Source organism: Zeugodacus cucurbitae, chromosome 5, assembly GCF_028554725.1.
Source record: "Zeugodacus cucurbitae isolate PBARC_wt_2022May chromosome 5, idZeuCucr1.2, whole genome shotgun sequence".
In the NCBI taxonomy this organism is placed as follows: Eukaryota; Metazoa; Arthropoda; class Insecta; order Diptera; family Tephritidae; genus Zeugodacus; species Zeugodacus cucurbitae.
This window is the reverse complement of record NC_071670.1, coordinates 3,749,759-3,772,164: the sequence shown is the minus strand read 5'-3', so window position 1 is coordinate 3,772,164 and position 22,406 is coordinate 3,749,759. Positions and strand designations below refer to the sequence as shown.

Here is a 22,406-nt window from a genome sequence, read left to right as displayed (position 1 = left end):
AGCGGCTACTTTTATGTGTAAAAAAAAGTTCGATGCGCTGGAGTACATTTCAACTTGTTTTGCATTTGGTATTCAACACACGAATGCATTAAGGTTGTGAAATTTTACGTCAGCAGCTGTTATTCAGCATATTATTAATATCCATATTTATTTACAAAAATTAATATTCAAAAACAAAAAAAAATAAAATAAAAAGCCGCGTGAAATTCGTTAGCTGTCATTTGTGCATGTCAAATGAAAATGTCACATATATACAGTGGCAACCAAACTATGAAAGAACTAATTGTGAATGTTTTTAATGTGTGGAGATTCAAAGCAATTTAAATTTAGCATACTTTTAGGGTTTTTGAATAGTCATTAAACGATTTACTTTTCAAATCAAATATATATAAGTAACGTATTTGCAAACGGATTTCCTAACCTACGCATTCCTGTTTAATATTTCCGACAGGTCGCCCTGATTTTCCCAATGTTGTTCAAAATGTACAAATATTCCTTGTCTATTATTATTTTCTTATTGTTATTGTAACAACATGAATATTGGTGGAAAATTGCGTTTTGACATGTGACATGCAGCAATATGCAAACATACACGTGTATAGACATGTATGAACTTGCATGTTGCATTGCAAATGCATCATGCTGTGCAACGAAGCATGCAAATTGACAACTCAAACCAAATATAATAACAAATTAGCTCAATAAATTGGAATATGCGGTTAAAATTCAAATATTTTGTGTGCAAAACGAAAATCGTGTAGGAGAAGCATAAATATTTGTATTTATTTTTGGTTTGGAGTTTTCGTGATTAGATGTTGCGCATTGCCCTGCGTAAAAAAAATTTCTTGACTTCTTGAATAGTGTGATAAAATTTTTATTTTGATTTTTTTTAAATTATTTTTTATTATAATCATATATAGTACTTACTTATTTTAACAAAACAAAATACCAAGCAAAAGATACTTTAATTTTTTTTATATTTATTTTTATCCTATTTTATTTATTTATATTTTTTTATTTCATTTTAGTATGAATATTACTTTTATATTATTGCTTAAAATTTCAAAAACAATTTCTATGCAAACGGTTAGCACACTAAAAGCTTTCGGCAACAAGTCGAAGTAAACTAGTGTTAAAGCAAATTTGTTTGTTCGTTGTAGTTTTTGTAAATTAAAAAAATGATTATATTTATAAATTAATATTTTTAAAACTAATACATTTCAAAATTGGCGATATTTGATCGATATTAATAAAAAATATTGGGCACTTAAAGGCATAAATAGTGTAGTGTAGTTCGCTGGCGCGTCTAGACAGCTGTCTAGTATTGATACCATGGCTGACGTCGCACCCATTGTAGACGATTGTTAGTTTGATCTGAGCGGATTTTTATGCTAGCACCCTCCGCCGCGCGCACTGTCTCCTTGACCTACATAAATAAAAAAAATCGTTAATTTTTTTTAAATAACTGTACATGTGTGACTGGCGGCACAACACTTACACTCTGCATCAGATTCTGTGCATTGCCCACCAACATCTCGGTCGCCTCGCGATCCTCATCTGAACCCTGTGCACCCAACATGGTCGCCTTGACCGTTGACAAAATCTTCAGTTGTGTGCCAATGGTTGGTATGCGCTCGCAAACTTGCAACAGATTCGTGCGTATGCGTCGATCTGTGCACTGGCGCGCGAGCTCTTTAGCCAGACGCGTGACATCCTCCGACGCCTCGGCGATCTTTTTGGCCGTGGCGATCAATTCACGCTTGCTGCCACGCGAATCGGAGAGCACCAACTCGCTGAGCCGTGCCATGAGTATGGCCATACGCTTCGCGGCGGCAATGATCTCATTGTCCTTTGACGACCATTGTCGCACTTCTTGATGCAGGCCGCGCGCCGCGATCTATAATAATTTGTGGTTAAGAGGTTAGTTCGAGCTTAGAGCCGGAGCATATACTATGTATGTGCTTACCAAAATCGGCTGGTTGGCATGTGGCATTGTGCGGAAGACGCCCTCATCCTCATCGTCGGTCTCTGGTGGTGGTGGACGTGCGGGCACTAGACCTTCGCGTGGCAATGGTGGACGTGGTGGGGCGCGTTCGGCTGTTGGGAGGAAAGCGCAAAAAAGTTATTAAAATGCCGCGTTAGTTTTAAGCTCTTATACGCACCATTTTGATTGGAGATGTGCAACGCGCTGAGCTCTGGTATTGGTGGTGGCAGTGAGCTGGGCAGTGGTGGTGGTGATGGCGCAATGGCGGAACGCACTTCGCGTACATCGCCGAGCAACTGAAAAAGGTAAACAAATAATTATTTTTCAACACTTTATGTCACTTCTCTACGCGCTACTTACTCTTTGGAATGATGACTTCCATGCTTGTGCTGCGGCTGGGTCATTGATGTTGGTGGCCACGCGTTTCGCATCGCCTACCATCGCGGGTAGAGAGCTCTCCAGCCTATTTGCCGCCGCGTTCAGGTTTTGCGTGAAAACCGGATCCTCTGAGTTGTCCGCCTCCTGCTTGGCAACAAGCAGCACACGATTGATTAAGCGCGCTATATTCGATGTGTTGTCCACCATCTTTTGTGGTTGTTTACCAACAATTGCATCCTCACACAATTTCGCATACATTTGCATGTGCTCCTCGGAGGTTTTGATAAAGTCGCTGGGATCGGTGGCTTGGTCGCAGAGCGTGCGCATACGCAGCACGGTGTCGGCGTACTGTTGCTTCAAGTTCTGCAAATGCTCATCGGCTGCCTTGCTGGCGGGATAGTTCATGCGTATGCGGCCAGCGTTGACAAGTTGTGGTGTCATTGAGTCCACTTGTGTGGCGGAGGAAAGCAAGATTTCGGCGATTTTCTTATTACCGCAAGCGCCGCCGGCCGCCACCATGCGTGACGTCTTCGATGCGCGATCGCTAAATGCTTGTAGATTATTCGACTTCTGGTTGAAGTTTTGCTCGCGTCCGGGTGTGCCCTCAGGCAGCATAACGGCTTCGGTGAATTGTTTGAGCGGTGTGCTAACGTCCATGAAGTCTTGCACAATGCGATTAACCAATGCATTCTGCACGGCGGCCTTCAGTTCGTGCAACTTGTGTGTCAACTGCTTGGCAGCCTCCTTGGCGGCCGGTGTATTGCCCGCGGCTTGACGCTTAAGTCGTTCAACCTCATCACAGAGTTGCATGATTTCCGCCTTTTGATGTCCCGGACAGCCTTCGGCGACTTTACGTCCCTCCTCCACAATTAGATTCACAGCGCGCTCTCCCAAGCCACCATCGTTGATCTCGGGATGTTGTAACCATTTAACGGCCTGTTCCAAGCGTCCTTGTATTGTGTGCGCGGTCTGTTGTAAGCCCGCCTTGTCGACACCGACGACGGCGTTGCGCACCAACGATTGCAAATCGCCCAGCTTGCCGCGTATTGCGCGCGCCAAAGACTCAGCTTGTGGCAACGTGCCCTTGCCATCCTGACGCAGTTCGCACAAACTGTTTGTCATAGCGCCAATCTCGTCCGCCATACGTCTGATGGGGTAGGCGTCTTGCGGTAAGCAACGCTCCGATATTTCGTTCGCGTTATCGATTATCTGACGCAGCGCCTTTTCGCCAACACCGCCCTTGAGCGCATAAGGGTTTGATAACCAATCGTTGGCCAGCTCTGATTTGTTATTGATGGCATTACTGAGCTTCTTAAGCACCGTTAGATTGTCAAGTTCGCTAGTATCCTCATCGTAGGTGGTTAGTTGCAACACACGTATGATTTCCTGTATTTCATCGCTCATGCGCGAAGCCAAATAGTTGCGATTCTCAGCCGCCTCTTCCGTACCCTTGCCCTGCTGCTCGACAATGTGTATGTACACTTTCATGCTGCAAATGAGTATGGGCGCTAGTATTTTCACTTGCTCCAAGCAACGCACCAAAATTTCACTATGCACCTGATGTGTCAGCTCCTTCTCACGTGCGCCCACTTCGCGCGAGACCTTGCTCAGGCACGGTGAGAGGTCCTTCAGGAATTGCACCAAATCTTCCATGGTATTTATCACTTCGGCTATGGCCAAATAGTCGAGCACACGCTTGCATTCTTGCACAATCTTTCGCACCTCGGACTCGTCGAAGCAGAGCAGCAGCGAGGAGGTGCCTTGCAGTATACCGCGACTTCCTTCAATTAGTTTTTTACGCGCTGGTCCCGAATAGGGATCGGCTCGTAACATATCGGAAGCTTCCTCTAGTAACTGCGAGGCAGTCTCGACGCGCTGCAACGATGCCGGCATCTCCTGCTTCAAGATCTTGTCGTCCGAACTGTTAATGGTCTCACGTCCGACTTTGACTAGATTGGCCACAGCAGCCGATACAACCTGTACGGGGCGACTGAGATCGGGCATGGCGTTGCCATCTTCGGCTTCCTCGTGCAGGATGACGAGGCGAGATACCTGCGGAGAGGGAGAAGAAACTTGTTGTAAATGATTGTGAAGAAATGTGTTGCTAAGTTAAAATGTTTCGAAAATCTTAATAGTAATCTAATTATTAAAGTTTAAATTCTGCTAACGATTTTGATAAATAATATTATATATTATATTAATTAAAAAAATATTTTTAAAATGTAAAAAATCATATAAAACAAAAACAAATTTTTTAAACTAAATAAGAATCATTAAAAAAATATTAATAAAAAAATATTTATTTTTAACGTGTAAAAAATCAGTTTACAACAATAATATTTTTAATATATATAAAAAATCTACATTATTCTAAACAAATCATTAAAAATTATTACAACAACAATAACACTTAATATAAAAAAATGCTAGACTTATGAAACAAAAGATATCTTTTATAAAAAAAATTTATAAAACAAAAAATATTTTTTATAAAAAAAATATACTAAGAATTATAATATTATGATATGATAAAAAATAATTTTTACAAAATCATTTTACAACTAGAATAAATTTTTAATACATTAAAAAAAAAATCTACATTAATCTAAAAAAATACAACAACAATTACTCTTAATATTAAAAATAAATTTAGGCACATAAAACAAAAAAATATTTTTTTTTTTGCAATTTTTGCAAAAACTTAATTCTACTTTTCAAATGTTTTTTTTTAAGTCACCAATAGTCTACAGGTTGTTGTAGTGTCTAAGAAACTAGTATAATTATTATATTAGCGTCAAAGCAACAAAAATAAAATGGGCAAAATGCCACATATGCTGACGATACCTTAGTGCCAGCGGAAATCTTCACTTTGAAATTTATTAATTATAATTTTGAAAATTTTTTTCTCTCTAGTTTATTTAAATTTTAACATAGTTTTTTGTTTTTTTTTATTTTTTTATTTTTTATATATTTTTGGCTGTTTTTTTTATATTTTTCAAATTTGTATATATGCATGTGCCTTCATAAATAGTATGTATGTAGATATGTAAATATGTCAACTGTCACATTATACGAATCATAGCAAAGTGGGCGGTGATGTCAAAGTATCCGCAAAGATTTATGACTACAAAAAAATAACAACAAATTCTACGGATTCGCCTATTAGTCATCAATGTTTGGAAAAGTTTTGAGGCACAAGAAAGCAAAAAGAGAAATGCTCTGAGCTGAACAGTATTCAGTACTAAAAACAACACACTGAAAATATAGCAAATAGAAACTAAATAATTTATGACATATAAATCTCTAAAACCTTCCAATAAAAACACAGAAAACTAAAAACACACAAAAACAACTTTTTGTGCACACAATTTTACGCTGAAAAAGTTCTAGTTCTACTAACCCAAACACATTACATATAATTTGACATTTTTTAATTAATTCTTTTTTTTTTTGGTTTTTTTATTATTGTTGTTTTTTATTTTTTTTTTTATTTTTGTTGTTTTTTATTTTTTTTGTTATTGTTTTTTTTTTGTTTTGCACGAAATTAGTTCTGCCCTAAATAAGCACATATTATTTTTTGGCAATTAGATGAGTTTTTGCTTAGCGAAATTTTGTTACTCTGTGTGTGAATTTTTTTTTTAATATTTTTGCACCTATGTATATATGTATGTACGAAAATGTATGAAAAATTTTGTAAATATGCATATTTATATCAATATAAATATATATAGGGTGCTTTTGCTTGGAGGTATAAGTCATAGAAAGATAGCTGTCAATTAGTTGTCAAATAAATATTTGTTTTTTGAAATTTGTACAGTATAATTTAGTAAAATAATTAAAAACAAAAAATTCTGAAATTTTTTATTTATTTTTTATGAAATTTTTTATTTAATTTTAAAGAAAAATTTTTCATTTAAATTTTATGAAATTTTTGTGATATTTTGAACATCAAATCTTCATCTATCTCTCAATACTGTTCTCTCTCAAGTAATTTTATACCTTTAAACAACTTTTTGTGGGTATAAAACAATCCTTGGAACAAATGTCTACGTTTGAACACACTTCTTTTTAAACATCCTCTAAAAAAACACCCTTTGCACTTTCAAATCTGTGATTTGTGGCGCTTGTTCTACTTTGTATAGTAATATAAACATTTCGTTCATAAAATGAAAAATGAAAATATTTAATTTCAAGGTTTATATGTATGCGATGCAATTGATTCAGATATAGCTATATACATATATTCTATAAATGTATATTATATATCTTATGTATGAATGTATGTATGTATTTATTGCCAATGTCAAAGTAATTTATGAAAAACACGTAGAATACATATAAATATGCACATATCTACACACATAAATGTAAGTTGCGACAAGGTGTGTAATAAAATGCTGTGACTTGAAGGGCGGAAAAGTGTGTTGCGAAATGTGGGAGTGTGAACAGACACTGATTTTATAATATAATTTTTACTAATGTGCGCATAAATACCCATGTAGTAGCAGTAAAGAAATTCGTAGACAATGAAAAAATATGTAGCAATTTAATTATGTTAATGACGCTGTAATCCCATAATGAAAGCCGTCAAATAAATTTTAAATTACATTTATAAATTTTGTATTGATATAAAAAATGAATTTATCAAAAAATGAAATTATACTTTTAAATAAATAAAAATAATAATTTTTATTAATCGATTTTTTCTTTCTTTTCAGCAGTAGCAACATGTGGCAACATACGTACGCTAAACGGTGTTCACCTTAAACTATAAGTGAAAAGTTATAAGAAAAAAAAAAAAAAAATTGAAATCAAGCTTGCAATCTCAAATAAAAGTAATCAAAAGTGCATAGTGCCAGAAAGAAGTAAAATGTAAAAAAAATTAAAAGTGTCTTATTTCTAATAAAAAAAAAGAAAAAAAGTTAAGGAAAAAGTTAAATAAAAATAATGTTAAATCTAAAAAAAGTAAAAACGGTGAAATATATATATATATATATATATATAAAAAAGGTATAATACCATTATTAAAAAAATAAAGTGATAATATCATAAATTAAAAAAAAATTAGTAAAAAGTAAAGTGCTTTCTTTTATAGAAAGTTATGATCAAAAATATATAGTGGCAAAAGTTAAAAAAATTAATAAGTTAAAAGTGTTTTAATTTTATAAAAAAAATTATAATTTTTATTTAATTTATTAAAAAAATTAAAAAAAGTGTCTTTTTTTTAATTAAAAAAATAATAATATTTCTAATTAAAAAGTAATAAAAAAGTAAAAAGAAGCAATATGTTTAAAAAAAGCTGAAAGTAGCTAATAGTGTATTATTTATATAAAAAGTGTGTAGTACAAATAATAATAAAAATAAGTAAAAAATAAAATTTAAAAATTGAAAAAAAAATTAAAAAAAACTTTAATTTTAATATTATAATAATCTAAAATTTGTGAAAAACTTTAATTTTTATCACTCAGCAATTTTCATCAAGCAGTTTTTTCAACAAACAGCCTTCATGGCATTTTCTACAAAATAAAACGGTGAGTCAACATTTATAATTTTTTTAAATATTTTTATTTATTTTTATTTTATTTTTTAAATTTTACCACAAAGGCCTATTAAAAAGTGTAGGATCACTCATGTATTTATTGTAGTCAATTTTAATTCTTTGAGCATTATTGAGAATACTTTCTAATATCAAAAATTAGTGAAATTTCGTTGGAAGGATCTTGTAGTAAATACCAGAACACCCATTTCTTACTAAGGTTCAAATGTACTAGGTATGTTCAAAAAATAACGGGAATTGTAAAATTTTAATCGAGTTTGGAGAGTCAAATTTTCAAAATTTTGTTCATATATATCCCCCTAAATTACGCTAGGAACTTTGTCTATTGCAGCCGCTAAGGTTGGACGTATGATCTCATACTGCTTCAGTGTTCTAAAGGAAGATTTATATTCATTTCTAGTCCTATAATCGATAGGACGAATAATCGATCAGATGAAATCTATGTGGTTTAGTAGTAGGTTAGGTTAGTTTAAAGAACAGATCTCTGTGTCACGCGAAATCCCACTGGGACAGCTAAAGTCCTCAGTGATGTCGCAAACCCTCGACAGACGACAAACCCTTTGAGCCTTTTAAAAATTTGTTGAGACTAACTTTAACAATTAAGTAAGCCCATCGGGGCAATGTCCAGTAAGGACTTCGCTCAGTAGATCTTCTGCGATCCACCTTATATCAGAATGATCTCGCAGTCGCACAGATACTGGTTGTTATCCAAAGCTATTGTGTTCATTCGACTACCACTGATCCAGCGCCAAGATACAGGAAAATAGTGGGGATCCAGCTTGTTCCCAATCTGATGAGGTTGTAGCCAGGATGCTCTTACTCGGAAGCTCATCTGTACTATGAATGATTATTATTGATTTTTTCTCGTTTTTTTCGTCTTTGATATCAATGACTTGAAGAAGCTAAACAGAATTTATTATTCCACCAAAATGTGTTTAATATTTTTAATTTTTTTGTTTCAATTTCATGGTCTAACTTCCATAATGTTGTCATCACTTAAAAATGTGTACATTTATGGAAAATTATAACATAATTTTCTAAAAGCAGCAAGTTTATTTTGCTTTTGACATTTTTCCAAAAAAAAAAAAAACTTCAACCACCAACAATTTTGATAATACCGCACCACGCTACGTTTAAGACACCCTAAATGGTAACAAAACGATTTCACGTAGATACAATTCTGAAAAGTGTTAGAGATATTAAAATAGTAGAATTGCTGTCAGAACCTGTTAATTATGCATAACCGTAATTGGTAAAAATCGCGGAACTGCCAACAGCGCCGCCGACATGCATGGCAATGATACACTGACGCCGCCACGCATTCAGAACAACAGGTGTGAACGTGGACAGTTTTTTTACGGTCGCTAGAATTTGGCCGATCGACCGCATTTGGCGGTCACAATCACTTGACCTACGCGCTTTTTTGTTTTTGTTTTGGCACCAACACCACTTGGATCTCACTATAAACAGTTGCCGCCAAGCCAGGTAACTGTAGTATTTTGATGTAGTGGTGCTGGTGAAAAGCGCGGGCGGCAAACTGGCAAACGAGCAGCCACTGCTCAGTTCCAGGTGGTGGGCGTTTTTTACGGCGTGAAAACGATAAAAAAATATATGAAAATCGAATGAAGCAAAAAAGTGAATGAATGCGGCAGGTTTTTTGTTGTTGTTTTGGTTGACATTTATGGTGCGTGTTATGTTGCCGGTTTATGTTTTGCTGTTTTTGCAGTTAATTATTTATATTTTTTTGTTTTTTTTTTTTTTATTTTTTATTGTTGTTCTTTTTTATTGTTATTGTTGTTATTTTTTTTGTTGTTGCTATTTTATTAGCTGCTGATTTCATATATTATGTATTTTTTTTATTGTTTGTTGTCATTATTATTTCTCATCTATGTATATTATGTGTCTATGTGACGTCATTGCGTAGGCGCCATTTCCATTGGCATTTCCAAAGGCCAACCGTAGAGCGCAAATAAAATTAAATAAATAAAAACTATAATGGATTTACAGCTTTAAGCAACAGATGTTTGCTGTCAAACGGTGGTGAATGTCAAAATTTTGACATATGACGATGGGGCTTTGCGCTTTTCTAACTAAGCTACAATACAAAAACAAAACTTATAAACTCAGCAGTAGCTAGAAAAATATCAAAGCAAAATTTTAAATTTGTAAAAAAAAAATTAAAAATTAGAATTTGTTTACATTTTTTTTAAGAAATTAAAAAAAATAATAATTTTTAATTAACATTTTTTTTTATTTTTAAATTTTTTAAATATTTTTTTTTAATTTTTTAAATTATTTTTTTTTTAATTTTTAAATTTTTTTTTTTAATTTTTAAAATTTTTTTTTTAATTTCGTAAAAAAAATATACAAGAATTGTAAAAAAATTTAAAAAATAATTATTAAAAATTACAACAACAACAATACGAAACTTTTTGTCTACTCTCAAGTTTCACAAAAATAAAAATTAGTATCAGCAGTAGCTAGGAATATATCAAAGCAAAATTTTTAATTTATAAAAAAAAAATGAAAAAAATAATTGAAAAAAAATTTATAAAAAAATTTTTCTGAAAAAAATTAAAAAATATATTTTTCAGATTGTAAAATGATTACCAAAAAAAAATTGTATTGGAAAACAATAATTACCAAAAATTACACAACAACAAAATTTCGTAACTTTTTGTCTGCTATATCAACTGGCACACATCTGGTTCATCTGTTTCGAGTTTCACATGCCCGCTTTCACACCGTATGCTGTGTCTGCAGACATTCTACATGCTACATTCGCAAACAAAAACTTTTTTCGTTTTTCTTGTTTTTTCTTCAAAATTATTTTTCTTCTTAAAAATAACTTTGCGCAAGCATATAAAAATAGTACACAACACATGTATGCTGGAGAAATATGTATGTGCAAAAGCTGAAATATTCAACAATCATAAAGCGTAGTCTTTGATACACAACACTGTGTGTACGAGAGTAGATGTGGCTGTTTCTATGACCTTTTTGGCAATTTCTACAGTTCATTTGCTTTTCTACGTACATACGTATACCACAATCCCCCCGGCGCTCTTCACCTTTGATTTGTTTTGTGCAGCAAATGTAAACAAATCGGTTGAGAGTTGCTTTTTTGCTTTTTTCTGCTGCTCACCAGTGAAGGCAGGTAAACAAGTATGTATGTATGTCTTTGGTTGCTCGGATTCTGAGAACATGCAAGTGGGCGAGTGTGGCTTAAATAGACTTTCAATGTTATTTTCATGCTTGAGATTGGCGTCAAGCGAAAAATATTTATTATTTTTCAATATTTTTTAATAGTTATCAATTAAAGTGAGAGCGGTCACATTTTTCTTTGGAATTGTCAAGTGATTTCGAATTTGCAAAAATTAATTATTATTTTGCACAAATTACATTTTTTTGTATGTTATTTAAATTTTATTCAATTAACTCAACTCAATTCCCCAGCTGTCGTTAATTTTCATGTGACAGTTGAGCGGTGACTGAGTAATTTAGTATGTGTGAGTAATGTATGTATATATATTAGCATATATGGCTATTGTTTCACAATAGAAGAGGCACAGTGTGTCTAAACGTGGTGAAATTTAGAATAATGAAGATTAAATAAAAAATAATATGTATAATAATAACTAAAAAAAGTAAGCTTTTAAAAATTTTTATAAAAAAAAAAATTATTAAAAATATATGTATATATTATATATAAAATTTTAAAAATTATAAAAAAATAATATTTTTTTTTATTTTAAATTAGTTCTAAAATTATAGAAATTAAAGCGCGATATACATATCTTAAAACAAAGGATTCGCAAAAATTTTATAATTTATTTTTTTTCCATAAAAAAAATTCTTTTTTTATATTAATTAAATTAAAATTAAAAAAAACTTATGTAGAATTAAATTTACTTGTTTTAAATAATTTCTAAAATTTCTTTCATTATAGCGCGATAAATCATAGAAAAATATCCTCGAAAATTTTTAAAATTAATTATATAATTAATATACTCTACAGTAAATAATATAATTTTTTATAATAAATAAATTAATATTAAAAAATAAATATTGGTAGTATAAAAAATTAATTATATAATTTCATATAATTATAAAAAAATATATTTTTTTCATTAGTTCCAAACTTATTGTAATTTTAGCGCTATAATTTTAAAAATTATATAATTCTATTTAAAAATATTTTTTATTTTAATAATATTTTTTATAATAATACAAAATTTTTTTTTTTTCATCTGAAATAAATTATTAAAAACAAATTTTTAAACTAAAAAAATTAAAAATGGGGAAAAAAGAAATAATATTGTTTTTTTTTTTTTATTATTTCTAAAGTTATAGTAATTATAGTGCAATAAATCATAAAAATTATGAAATAGAAAAGTTAGTAATATTTTTATTATTTATTATAGAGAATTATACAAAAAATTATTAATTATCCAAATTTTCGAAGTTATTTTTTATGATTTTTTTAAATAAAAATAATCAATAATTGTAAATATTTCAATTTTTTCGACTCACCTGCTGAGCGACAGGATCTAAAATGCTCTCAATTGTTTTCGTATGAAAAACCGGCATTTTGCTTTAGTTTTTGTTTCAATCTATTCAAAAATGAAACTCAAATGCAGTTGTTGTTCTGGTCAGCAGTGATGTTTGCAAAATGTTTCACTTAATTTTTGTTTTTTACGCGCACTTTTTGGAAAATTTATAAATTTTTGTTGCTTTGTGTGTTTTATAAAATTTGGCGTGCTGGAGGGGAATTAAAAAAATAAAATACTTTAATGTTTTTAATTTAAAAAATTAATATAATTAAAAATTTGTAATAAAAAATTGTTTTAATATTTTTTATTAAAAATATTTTTTTATTTTATATTTATAATTTTTTTTTATTTTTTTATTTTATATTTATACATTTTTTTATTTAAATTTTTTTTTATTAAAAATATTTTTTGATTTTAATAAATTTTTTGTTTAATTTTTTTTAGATTTAATAAATTTTTTTTTAAGTTTTTTTAAAATTTTTCATTACAAATTATGTAATTTTAATCTAGTGCTTATGTTTAATATTTTATATTTTCATATTTCACATATTTTCTTCAATCTGCAAATTTGCATTTCCTGTTTGCTGCATTTATTTACTACGTGCTTTTCACTAAATTTTCAATTCACAATTCTTATTAAACACAATTCTTATTAAACAGTGCTTAATATTTTTGTATTGCTTTATTTATTTTTTTAATATATTTTATTATTTTATTTTATTTATTATATTTTTTATTATTATTTTTTTTATTTTATTTAATATTGTTTTATTTTTTATTATTTTGTTTTTATATTATTACTTTTTTTTTGTTGTGTTTTCTTTATATTAATACACTTTCGCTGCTGCTGGCGCTGCTGCTGTTTTCCGTATTTATGTTTTCTTATGGGCTTGTAGCTTTTGTCACTGGAGAAAATAACAAGCGTTGGCGTTTTTCGTAGGCGTTTTCTTTTCAATGAGATTATACATTTTCAATTTTAAGCTTTCAAGCTAATAAACGGATAATAAATATTTTTTTTATTTATATGATTAAATTTCACTAAACTTTGTGGTTTTCTCAGAAATTGCAGTAATTCTTTTTTATATATATTTTATTAAATAAATTTTATTTATATATATATATATTTTTTTAAATTTAAATTGTTTTTACCACATTCAAGTTGCTTTAATTTCCTTGTGACAGTTTTATTTGGCTTTTATTGCAATTGTAATTCAAATTGTATATTTTACAACCACTTTTATCGCTTCTTTTTATCTTGTTTTTTCTTCTTTTAGTCCGTCTTTTGTTAAACAGTTGTTTTATTTCATATTTTTCTGCAATTTTACTCAGTTTTCTGCTTATTTTTCATGCATCGCCACCTGTCTGCCTACGCGCAGCAACAAAATCAGCTTTGTTGTTCATACAATTTTACCTAATAAATTTTAGTGTTTTTGTAATTTTGTTTTCTTGCCAAACACATTATTTCTGAATATTATGTCATGCTATGAAACTTTCGCTAAATTATTGAATGAGCATGCAGAGGAATTGTAGAATGAAAAAAAAATAATAATAAAAACATCACAAAAAATACGCAATAAATTTGCATAAAATATAATTAACGTAATTTATTAAATTAATTTTTAAATTTAAAAATTTGTTGCTTTTTTATAAATTTAGAAAAAATATTTTATATTTATTTTAATTAATCACTTTTTTGTATTAATAATATCTTTTAATTAATTAATTGCTAATTAATTTTATATATGTGATTTACTTATAATCATTAAATTATTTCCTTTTAAGATTTTTTAAATGATTTTGGAAATATTATTTTTTAAATTTTTTGTAATTTATTTTTTTTTTATTATCTACTTTTTTAAATAAATTTAGAGGAGTAATATTTTTATTAATCACCCTTTTCTTGTTTTGATCACGTTTTTTAATAAATTAATTGTTTTCGGTAATCAATTGTTTATTAATTCACTTATATTAAAATTGTTAATATTTTTCATTTTAGAATTTTTTTTTTGATTAAATTAAATTTTTTTTATTTTTTTGGATTTATTGTATTATTTTTAAATATTTAAAAATTAAAAGTTTAACAATATTTTTTCCATTATTTTATATCTTTTTTAATATCAATCATTATTTCTTGTTGAATTTTAGAAACAGTGCCATGTATTATTTTTTTATCGCTTTTTTTTGTGTTAAAGAAGAATTTTTTCAAGTCTTTTTATCTATTTTTGTAGTTTTTTACATTTATTTTATAATTTTTCAAATATATTTTTAATTTTTATTATTTTTTTAAATTAAATTTTTGGAAATTTTTATATATTTTTTTTGTATTTATTTTAGTGTTATTTTAAATATATTTTGTACTTTTAAAAGGTTAAAAATTTAGAATTTTTTTTCTATATATTTTTTTATTTTGCTTTTATTATGGTGTTTTTATGAAATATATTTTTTACTTTTTAAAAGTTTAAATTATTCCATTAATTTTTTGTATTTTTTCAGTGTTATTTTAAATATATTTTTTACTTTTTAAAAATTATTAAATATTGGTATATATGTATATTATAACTTTTTCCGGTTTTCTATGTATTTTAATATTTCTTTTTATTTATATATATATATATACATTTATTTAATTTTTTTTCTGTAAAATATTTCTATTTAATTCAATAAATTTTTTCCACAATACTTCCGCTATTGCAATCTTCGAACACTATACACGAGTACTAGTTACTCAGCTGACTGTTTGAAACTGTTTGATTGCTTTCGCCGAATGCGCCGATGATTCAACTGAATCATCAGAATCAGCACAATTCAACCCAACACCTACAATTACCAATATGTATACATATGTACATATGTATGTGTGTATGCATTTGTGTACAAATATACCTTGTAGCCCATGAAACCGACAGCATTTCGCCTTTGTGTTGCCACTTTCTTTATTGCATGCAATGACAACCAACATGAAACCCCTCAGCTAAAGTCTGTGATTTCATAGTGCAATGACGTGTCTGACGTGACGTCATCACGAGACAAATTTCATCGAAGCGAATTTTATATGTGTAGCATTTGCACGGCGCCGCCACGCAGCTTTAAAACAAAAAAAACTATTTGATTCTATTAAGTGATTAAATTAATGACATTTGGGAGGCTCGTGAACGCACATAAACGCCACATACGAGTATTGTCTATGAATGCGTTTAGTTTTAACAAAATTTGTTTGTTTGTGTGTGCGTTGCGCTGCATGAAATCGAAATCGAAAGCGAAAGCAAAAATAGGCGCAGCTTTTTTGTTTATAATACCAACAAACGGATATGTGTCGAAGCGCAGCACCATTCTAGCCATTGCTGCCGCCAAACCCAAACAAATTCTGTCCATAGGAAGTGTGCTGCTAAAAATAATAACAAATACAAGGAATATAAATAATAAAAAAAACCTGCCGCAGAAAGTGAAAATTTATATTTATTAGGAAATTGTTACGTGACGCCTTCATTCACCCAGCAAGCCAATCTAGATTGCTGAATACTTCTACAATTTGTATCTGTTTAGAATTTTTTATTATTGCATGCACAACACACTTATATAACTCGTTAGATAAGTTTTTGCGGTCATGCAGTAATGTCTACTTATCATCAATGACTGCATAAATGACATGACTGACTGTTTGACAGTTTTGCGGCATTCGATTGCGCATATTTCCATATGTTTGTACGTGCGTCTGCCTTGTAAGCGCATAACGAGACCTACAAATCAAAATATTGAATGGGGAAGCCTTATATGGCGGTGTGTTGGTATTTAAAGGCAAATTGAAAATAGTAAAAACAAAAACAACAACAATAACCTGACACATACAAAGCAATAATTTATGGCATATTAATTTTGCATATGAAATAGCGGTGATGACAATGCTGTGCGAACAGTGGGCGTTGAAGTGAGGAAATGTTTTAAATTTGTGAATAAAACTTGTTGTGGTATTTGTAATAGTATTTTGGGAGTAAAATTGATTTTCGATTATTTTGTTAAGAAATTTAGAAGTTATATAAAAGTTCTCAGCCGAAAAGCATTCAGAATGAAAGTATTTTGTAAATACCTAGCCTCCAAAAAATTTTTAGAATTTTTTCCAATATAAGGAATTTTGAGGTAAAATATTCTAAGATACTAAATGTATTTTACAAAGACATATCAGTCAATTAGTCACTGTATTTTGTAAAGACCTAACCTCAAACAGCTTGCCAGCCGTCTTTTGAGTGTATCTGTGATCCATATTTAGGAGTTTGTGGCTTCACAGTGTGGCTTCAGCTGTTCAATGGGATTTATTGTGGCTTTTTAACCTATTCTCTAATAGCAATTTAAGTGATTTTTAAACACACAAGGCTCAAGATTTCTTTTTTTCGCATCGAATCGAAGCAACTTCGAAAATACTTATATATGAGGTATGTTCAAAAAGTTACGGGAATTGACTAAAAAAATATTTATACATTGTGCTACATTTATATGGTCGCCTTCAAAATAGTCCCCTTTCGATATTATGCACTTATGCCAGAGCTTCTTCCAATCGACAAAGCACTTCTCAAACCCTATTTTTTGGATAGCCTTTGGCCAGCGATTTCTCGTATGTTTGTAAAACGACAGAGCTCTTTAAGGTTTTCTTTATTTCTTGAGATAGGAAAAAGTCACACGGATTCATTTCTTGAAAATATATAGGCTGGAGCATCGTTATAGTATTGTTTTCGGTCAAGAACTCACGAACAAGCAACAAAGTGTGAGCTTTTAGCAAACGAAAGTCGCCAAAGCTCATCAAAATGCGGCTAACCCTAGCGGCCCCTGCAAGCAAAGTGAACAATGAATACTGTTGAAAATTGAACTCTTCAAAACCGTGATATTTTAAAATTCCCGTTATATTTTGAACAGTGGGCTTCCCAAAAGCCTATGTGCGTCGATAAACAACCACTTCACTTAACCTATATAGTGTATTTGGTAGTTGTAATTCAAAATGTTGCCTACATTTGGGCGCAAAGCTAAATTATCACATTTATTATTTCCTCTACAGTTTTCTAGGCTTTAAAATAGCTAATGGCAATAGGTTACCAGTCTTTTGAGAAAAAAAACCAACTGAAAAGAGCCAGGACGGTGTTTTAGAACAAAAATATTGACAGTAGAAAAAAGTCAGTCCAAAATATAAATACCTTTTTGGTCCAGCTGCTTTTAAAAATTTGATTTTTATACTAAAATTTCTTGAATTTTTCGTCTATATTTATTTTTATTATTTTCCTTCTTGTGTATTTATCAGCTTCACGTTAACCCTTGAACTTTAGTGCATAAAAATACGTACTATCATGCTTTTATCACACTCGCTCTCATACACCCATCCCCATTGACATTGATAAACTCTCGGTGGCGACGCTGTCATTTGTTGACATTTTGTTTATACTCGCTACAAATTATGTTTTAGTTTATTTTATCCGCTGTCCTCTACTACCAGCAGCAGCTTAACTTTTTGTTGTTTCCCCATTTTTTATGCAAATAAATTTTTTGTAATATTTTTTTGTTGCTTTTTTATTTATTATTTTGAATAATTGCAAATATGTGTGTATGTATTAATACCTAAAAACTCTGGGGTACCTAGCTTTGCGCTGACAGATGACTAAGCTTCTCGGAATTGGTGGCGGTATTTAAGCGTTGGAAATATGGTCATACTTATTTGTAAGTAGAGGGTGACGTATTTGGTTTTTTATATGGGAGTATATAGTATTTACCATAAATATATATATTTCTGATTTTGTATACTCTGATTTTTATATTTATATTTTACTCATTTAACTAAAAGTGTATTTATTTACTGTTTGTACTGTGCTTGCAAAAATATTGTTGCATTTCAGTTCAGCTTTTATCAGTTATTTACTTTGAGCGCCAATGTAGTATAACCCACGTTTGTGGGCGATAAAGAGTGGTAGTCAACATTAAGATAAATCGCTGGCTTTGCTTGTCAGCTGTAGACTAGATATTTGCATTGCAGAGTTTAGATAAAGAAGAAGAGAAGAAGACTACAATGTGTGCTATTTAAACACATTTTTCTGGAATTTCAAATATTTTTATTGTCAACGAAAAACAGAGTATATTTATCAGTAAGTAGCTGATTTAATACTTATCCAGTATTGTACTCAGCTTGCCGGTTATGTTTCGGTATCTAAGTACCTTGACTTTGCTTTGAGAGACATTGTTCTTTACATTTTTCGTGTTATCTTAATTATTTTCCTTTCAGTAATCAGGTGTTTCTTAAAACATGTGGGTCTGTCAAATTGAGTTGAAAAGGACCTTTATTTGTTAAATAGTTCTCTTTTTGAGATTCATACTAAAGCATTTTGTTGAATTTAACAACTACTTTTATCATGTTGAAGAAAAGTATTACTGCTGTGAAGCTTGATTGACCTATTTCTTCTTCTCAGTGTTGTGAGATCTTTTTTCAATACAAAAAAATAATTTTGCTGCCCTCTGATGCCTCTAGATCGTTTATTTGGACTTTATTTTATTTTGTAAAACGTCTGTGGGTTCTATCACTGGCGGCGAAATCGGCACTTCGACTGAGAGAATCTTCACTACTGCAAAACTGCTAGTATACTCGGCAAGTTCCCATTTCTACCAAATAGGACGGATTTTCGCAATCCTATAGAAATGAATCTAAAATCTGAACTACATATACCATTTCCCTATAGAGAGGAGTGGGATATGGGAAAAGTGGACAAAGATTCAGTGATAAGTATCTACACGGACGGGTCAAAACTAGTCAAACGAGTTGAAGGTGGGGTATTCTCAGAAAAACTAGATACCAGAATCGCCTTCCGGCTACCGGATCATTGCAGTGTGTTCCAAGCAGAAATCATTGCAATTAAAGAAAGCCTTCTCGTTCTGTCAAAAAGAGTGTTAGCGACCAGACAAAATTTAAAATTCTCGGATAGTCAAGCGGCTTTAAAATCATTAAAGTCTCATAGAATATCTTCTAAGATAGTGAAAGAATGCTTGGATTTATTATTGACAATGACGTCATATTTCACGATACACCTGCAATGGGTCCCAGGACATAGTGGCATTCCTGGGAACTGTGTGGCAGATGAACTAGCCAGATTGGGCACCACACTGCAGTTGGAGGCAGATAAAGAGGCAATCTATATACCTCTGCTAACCTGCAAATACTTAATCGATAAACATGCAGTAGATACGGCTGAATCACAATGGAAACAAGTAACGACTTGCTCCGTATGCAGACAAACGTGGCCAGAGTGGAATAAGAGCTGTACTTATTGTTTATTGAAATTTAAAAGGAAAGAAAGAAGAACCCTTGTAGGGGTGTTAACGGAACACTGTCTGATTGGGAGACACGCCAGCAGACTGGGGCTACCTTTCAATGATAACTGCAGGAGCTGCCAAGAAGAAGAAGAAGAAGAAACGAGTACACACTTTTGTGGATGCAGGGCTCTGTACAGAAAAATAATCGCAACTATTGGACGCGGTTTTCTCGAGGATGTGGGCGAAGTTGCTCATGTCAAATTGTGTGAACTTTTTCACTTTATCAGGACCATAGGGTGGTTCAATGATGACTCGATAGTGTGAGGGTCCCAGTGGTATCACAATGGACCCCACAAAGGCCTAGGTGCGTCGTTTGACAGCCCCTTATCCTAACCTAACCTGTCATCATCATCTCAGGACCCCATTATAGGACCTTGATAGGTTAAAATATCGATTAGTTTGATGATTTCTATTTCGTGTATGTTTCTCTAGTCCATCCTCACCTCAGGACTTTGATAATTACTATTTCAAATATGTTTCTCCAGTCCATCTTTATCTCGGAACCCCACTATATGACCTACTTAGGTTGAAATATCAATTATTTTGATGATTTCTATTTCGTGTATGTTTCTCTAGTCCATCGTCATCTCAGGACCCCACTATATGACCTAGTTAGGTTAAAATATCAATTATTTTGATGATTTCTATTTTGTGTAAGTTTCTCTCATCCAGGTTAGATATAACTTCTCTCTCTGGCCTCCCAGAACCGATTTTGTTGTATTTCATTCGAATATTTTAGACTTTCAAGACCCAAAAATACTTAAAATACATTCCATAACAAATTCCGAAAAAACAGAAATGCTCTTCTACAAAGCTTTTACATCATATATGTAAGAGCAATAAGCAAATTAAAGTCAATTAATCGCTAAACCAACATAATTGCATGCACAGAGACATGGCATGCTTAGTTCTTTGCATTCTAAAAAGTCAACTTTGCTGCTAAAAGTCAACTTACAACTTTCACATGAAGTGCATAGCTATAGGAAACACTTTAAACTACCACATGATCATCTTCCACTCCGATCTGCATATCGTAATACTCACCTACGCATACACCATACCCCACACGCCACACAGCGTTCTACGAATGACAACGAAAAAAAAAAACAAGCAGCAGCAATAATAAATTAAAAGTGTTCCCCTACAAAGAAATGTATGTTAATAAGATTGGGGAGCTCACTTGAGAGCGCGCCAAATTTGTAGAGAGAACACAGACAGATTAGCGAGTGTAACGTGGTGAGAGCGCGCGCACTGTGTTAATACGAGCGCGCAGAACTCAAATGCAGAGTTCTTGAAAGCAACACTCGCGTTGCGGGTGATAAAAATGTGTAATGGGCCACATTTTTCTTATGCCAATTTATTTTAGTATTTTTCCCCCCATATTTACAATTTTTTGATTATTTCATTAGCGGCAGTGACTCATCTGCCACTGAAAGGTGCTGATGATAAGCTTACGAACGACTACGGTGTGCGGTGGAGTGGCGGCAGACCAGACCGGGCGTCAGTAGCTAACAACTAGTACCAGGGAGCAACAATTAGACACGATCGAATTCTCGAAGACACACACACAGTTGTACAGAAAGATGTTTTTTTGTGCAGACGTATGTATGTTGCTTGCAAGTTTATTTCAATATGGTAATTTTAGATTGGTATAGACACAAAAATTTCCGAATTTTCACTTTCGGTAGCTGATTTTACTTGAAAACCGACGCGTTGTAAGCGGCTATTTTTGGAATTATGATATGTAGCATATTTGGTGGGATTTTACCATCATGCACTTTTATTTGATATTTCTCAAGTATTTTTAGTTTTTTTTTTATTATTTATTTATTTACTTTTTTTTCGTTAAACGCGGCCGATACGTCAGTTGCTATTTTTAGCTTCAAATTTTTTTTTGTTTTCTTTTTTATATTTTTGTACTGCTTATTCACACAGTTCGCCGAATTTTGTTCAAATCACAACAACAATATCAACGCAAGCATATTTATATATATTTTTTTAGATTAACTTCAATCACAACAACAGCAGCAACTCATAAACGGCGTAAATTTCATAAGTTATCATTTAATTAAACTTAATTGCTTAAAAAAATTTATTTTTTTTATTTCTGTTAAGCTGTTTTTTGTTTGCTTTTCTTTATATTCTGCTTTGCTTCTCAATAAATTCTAGCTACTTCACCACAACCGCAATTCTCGCAAAATCTCCCCACTTGCGTACACCACACAAATCTACAAAATACACTTACTCGCCCAAGCGCTCCAGTCAAACTGACTAGCCTGACTACTCAGCGTTCACAATTCATTTCATTTCAATACAATTCAATTTCAATATATTTCCTCTTTGCGTTATTCGTTGTCTTACCTCACGCGATATTCTCCCTCCCATTTGGTTTGGTTTGGTTTGGTTTTGGTAAGCTTATGGGCCACAGCGGCTGTTTGTGGTGGGCGGCGGTGCGCGCGGCTAGCAGTCAAGTAAGAAGCCAATTGAATTAAGTCTTTAGCCTACTCTCGCGCGCTGTCGTCGTTTCCGTGTGGCGCGCATGAGAGTGAGTGCGGCCGCTCAGTTGCGCTCCAACACTGCCGTTGGCTGTTGGCGC

At 31.6% G+C, this 22,406-nt stretch overlaps 1 protein-coding gene across 3 annotated transcripts; it reads right to left on the bottom strand.

Annotated features, from left to right (window-relative positions):
* Positions 1-1,154: 1,154 nt before the first annotated feature.
* Vinc_3 (vinculin) lies at positions 1,155-22,174 on the bottom strand. 3 transcript variants are annotated; one of them, XM_054231636.1, is made up of 7 exons: positions 22,056-22,174; positions 12,453-12,680; positions 2,345-4,414; positions 2,163-2,280; positions 1,967-2,097; positions 1,499-1,897; positions 1,155-1,426 (listed from the first exon to the last, which is right to left on the bottom strand). In XM_054231636.1, the coding sequence occupies exons 2-7, from the start codon at positions 12,507-12,509 to the stop codon at positions 1,319-1,321; spliced, it is 2,883 nt and encodes a 960-aa protein (XP_054087611.1). In that variant the 5' UTR covers positions 12,510-12,680; positions 22,056-22,174; the 3' UTR covers positions 1,155-1,318. The 3 variants fall into 3 exon arrangements, with proteins under 3 accessions (XP_054087611.1, XP_054087612.1, XP_011176906.2); XM_054231637.1 differs by having other exon boundaries at positions 21,984-22,082; XM_011178604.3 differs by lacking the exon at positions 22,056-22,174 and adding an exon at positions 15,153-15,258.
* Between the last annotated feature and the right edge of the window lie 232 nt (positions 22,175-22,406).

Coding starts and splice junctions, on each gene's coding strand:
- Vinc_3 (XM_054231636.1), bottom strand. CDS start 12,509: ATGCCGGTTTTTCATACGAAAACAATTGAGAGCATTTTAGATCCTGTC. Junction 4,415..12,452: donor TAGATCCTGTCGCTCAGCAG/GTGAGTCGAAAA, acceptor CCCTCTCCGCAG/GTATCTCGCCTCGTCATCCT. Junction 1,427..1,498: donor CACAGAATCTGATGCAGAGT/GTAAGTGTTGTG, acceptor TTATTTATGTAG/GTCAAGGAGACAGTGCGCGC.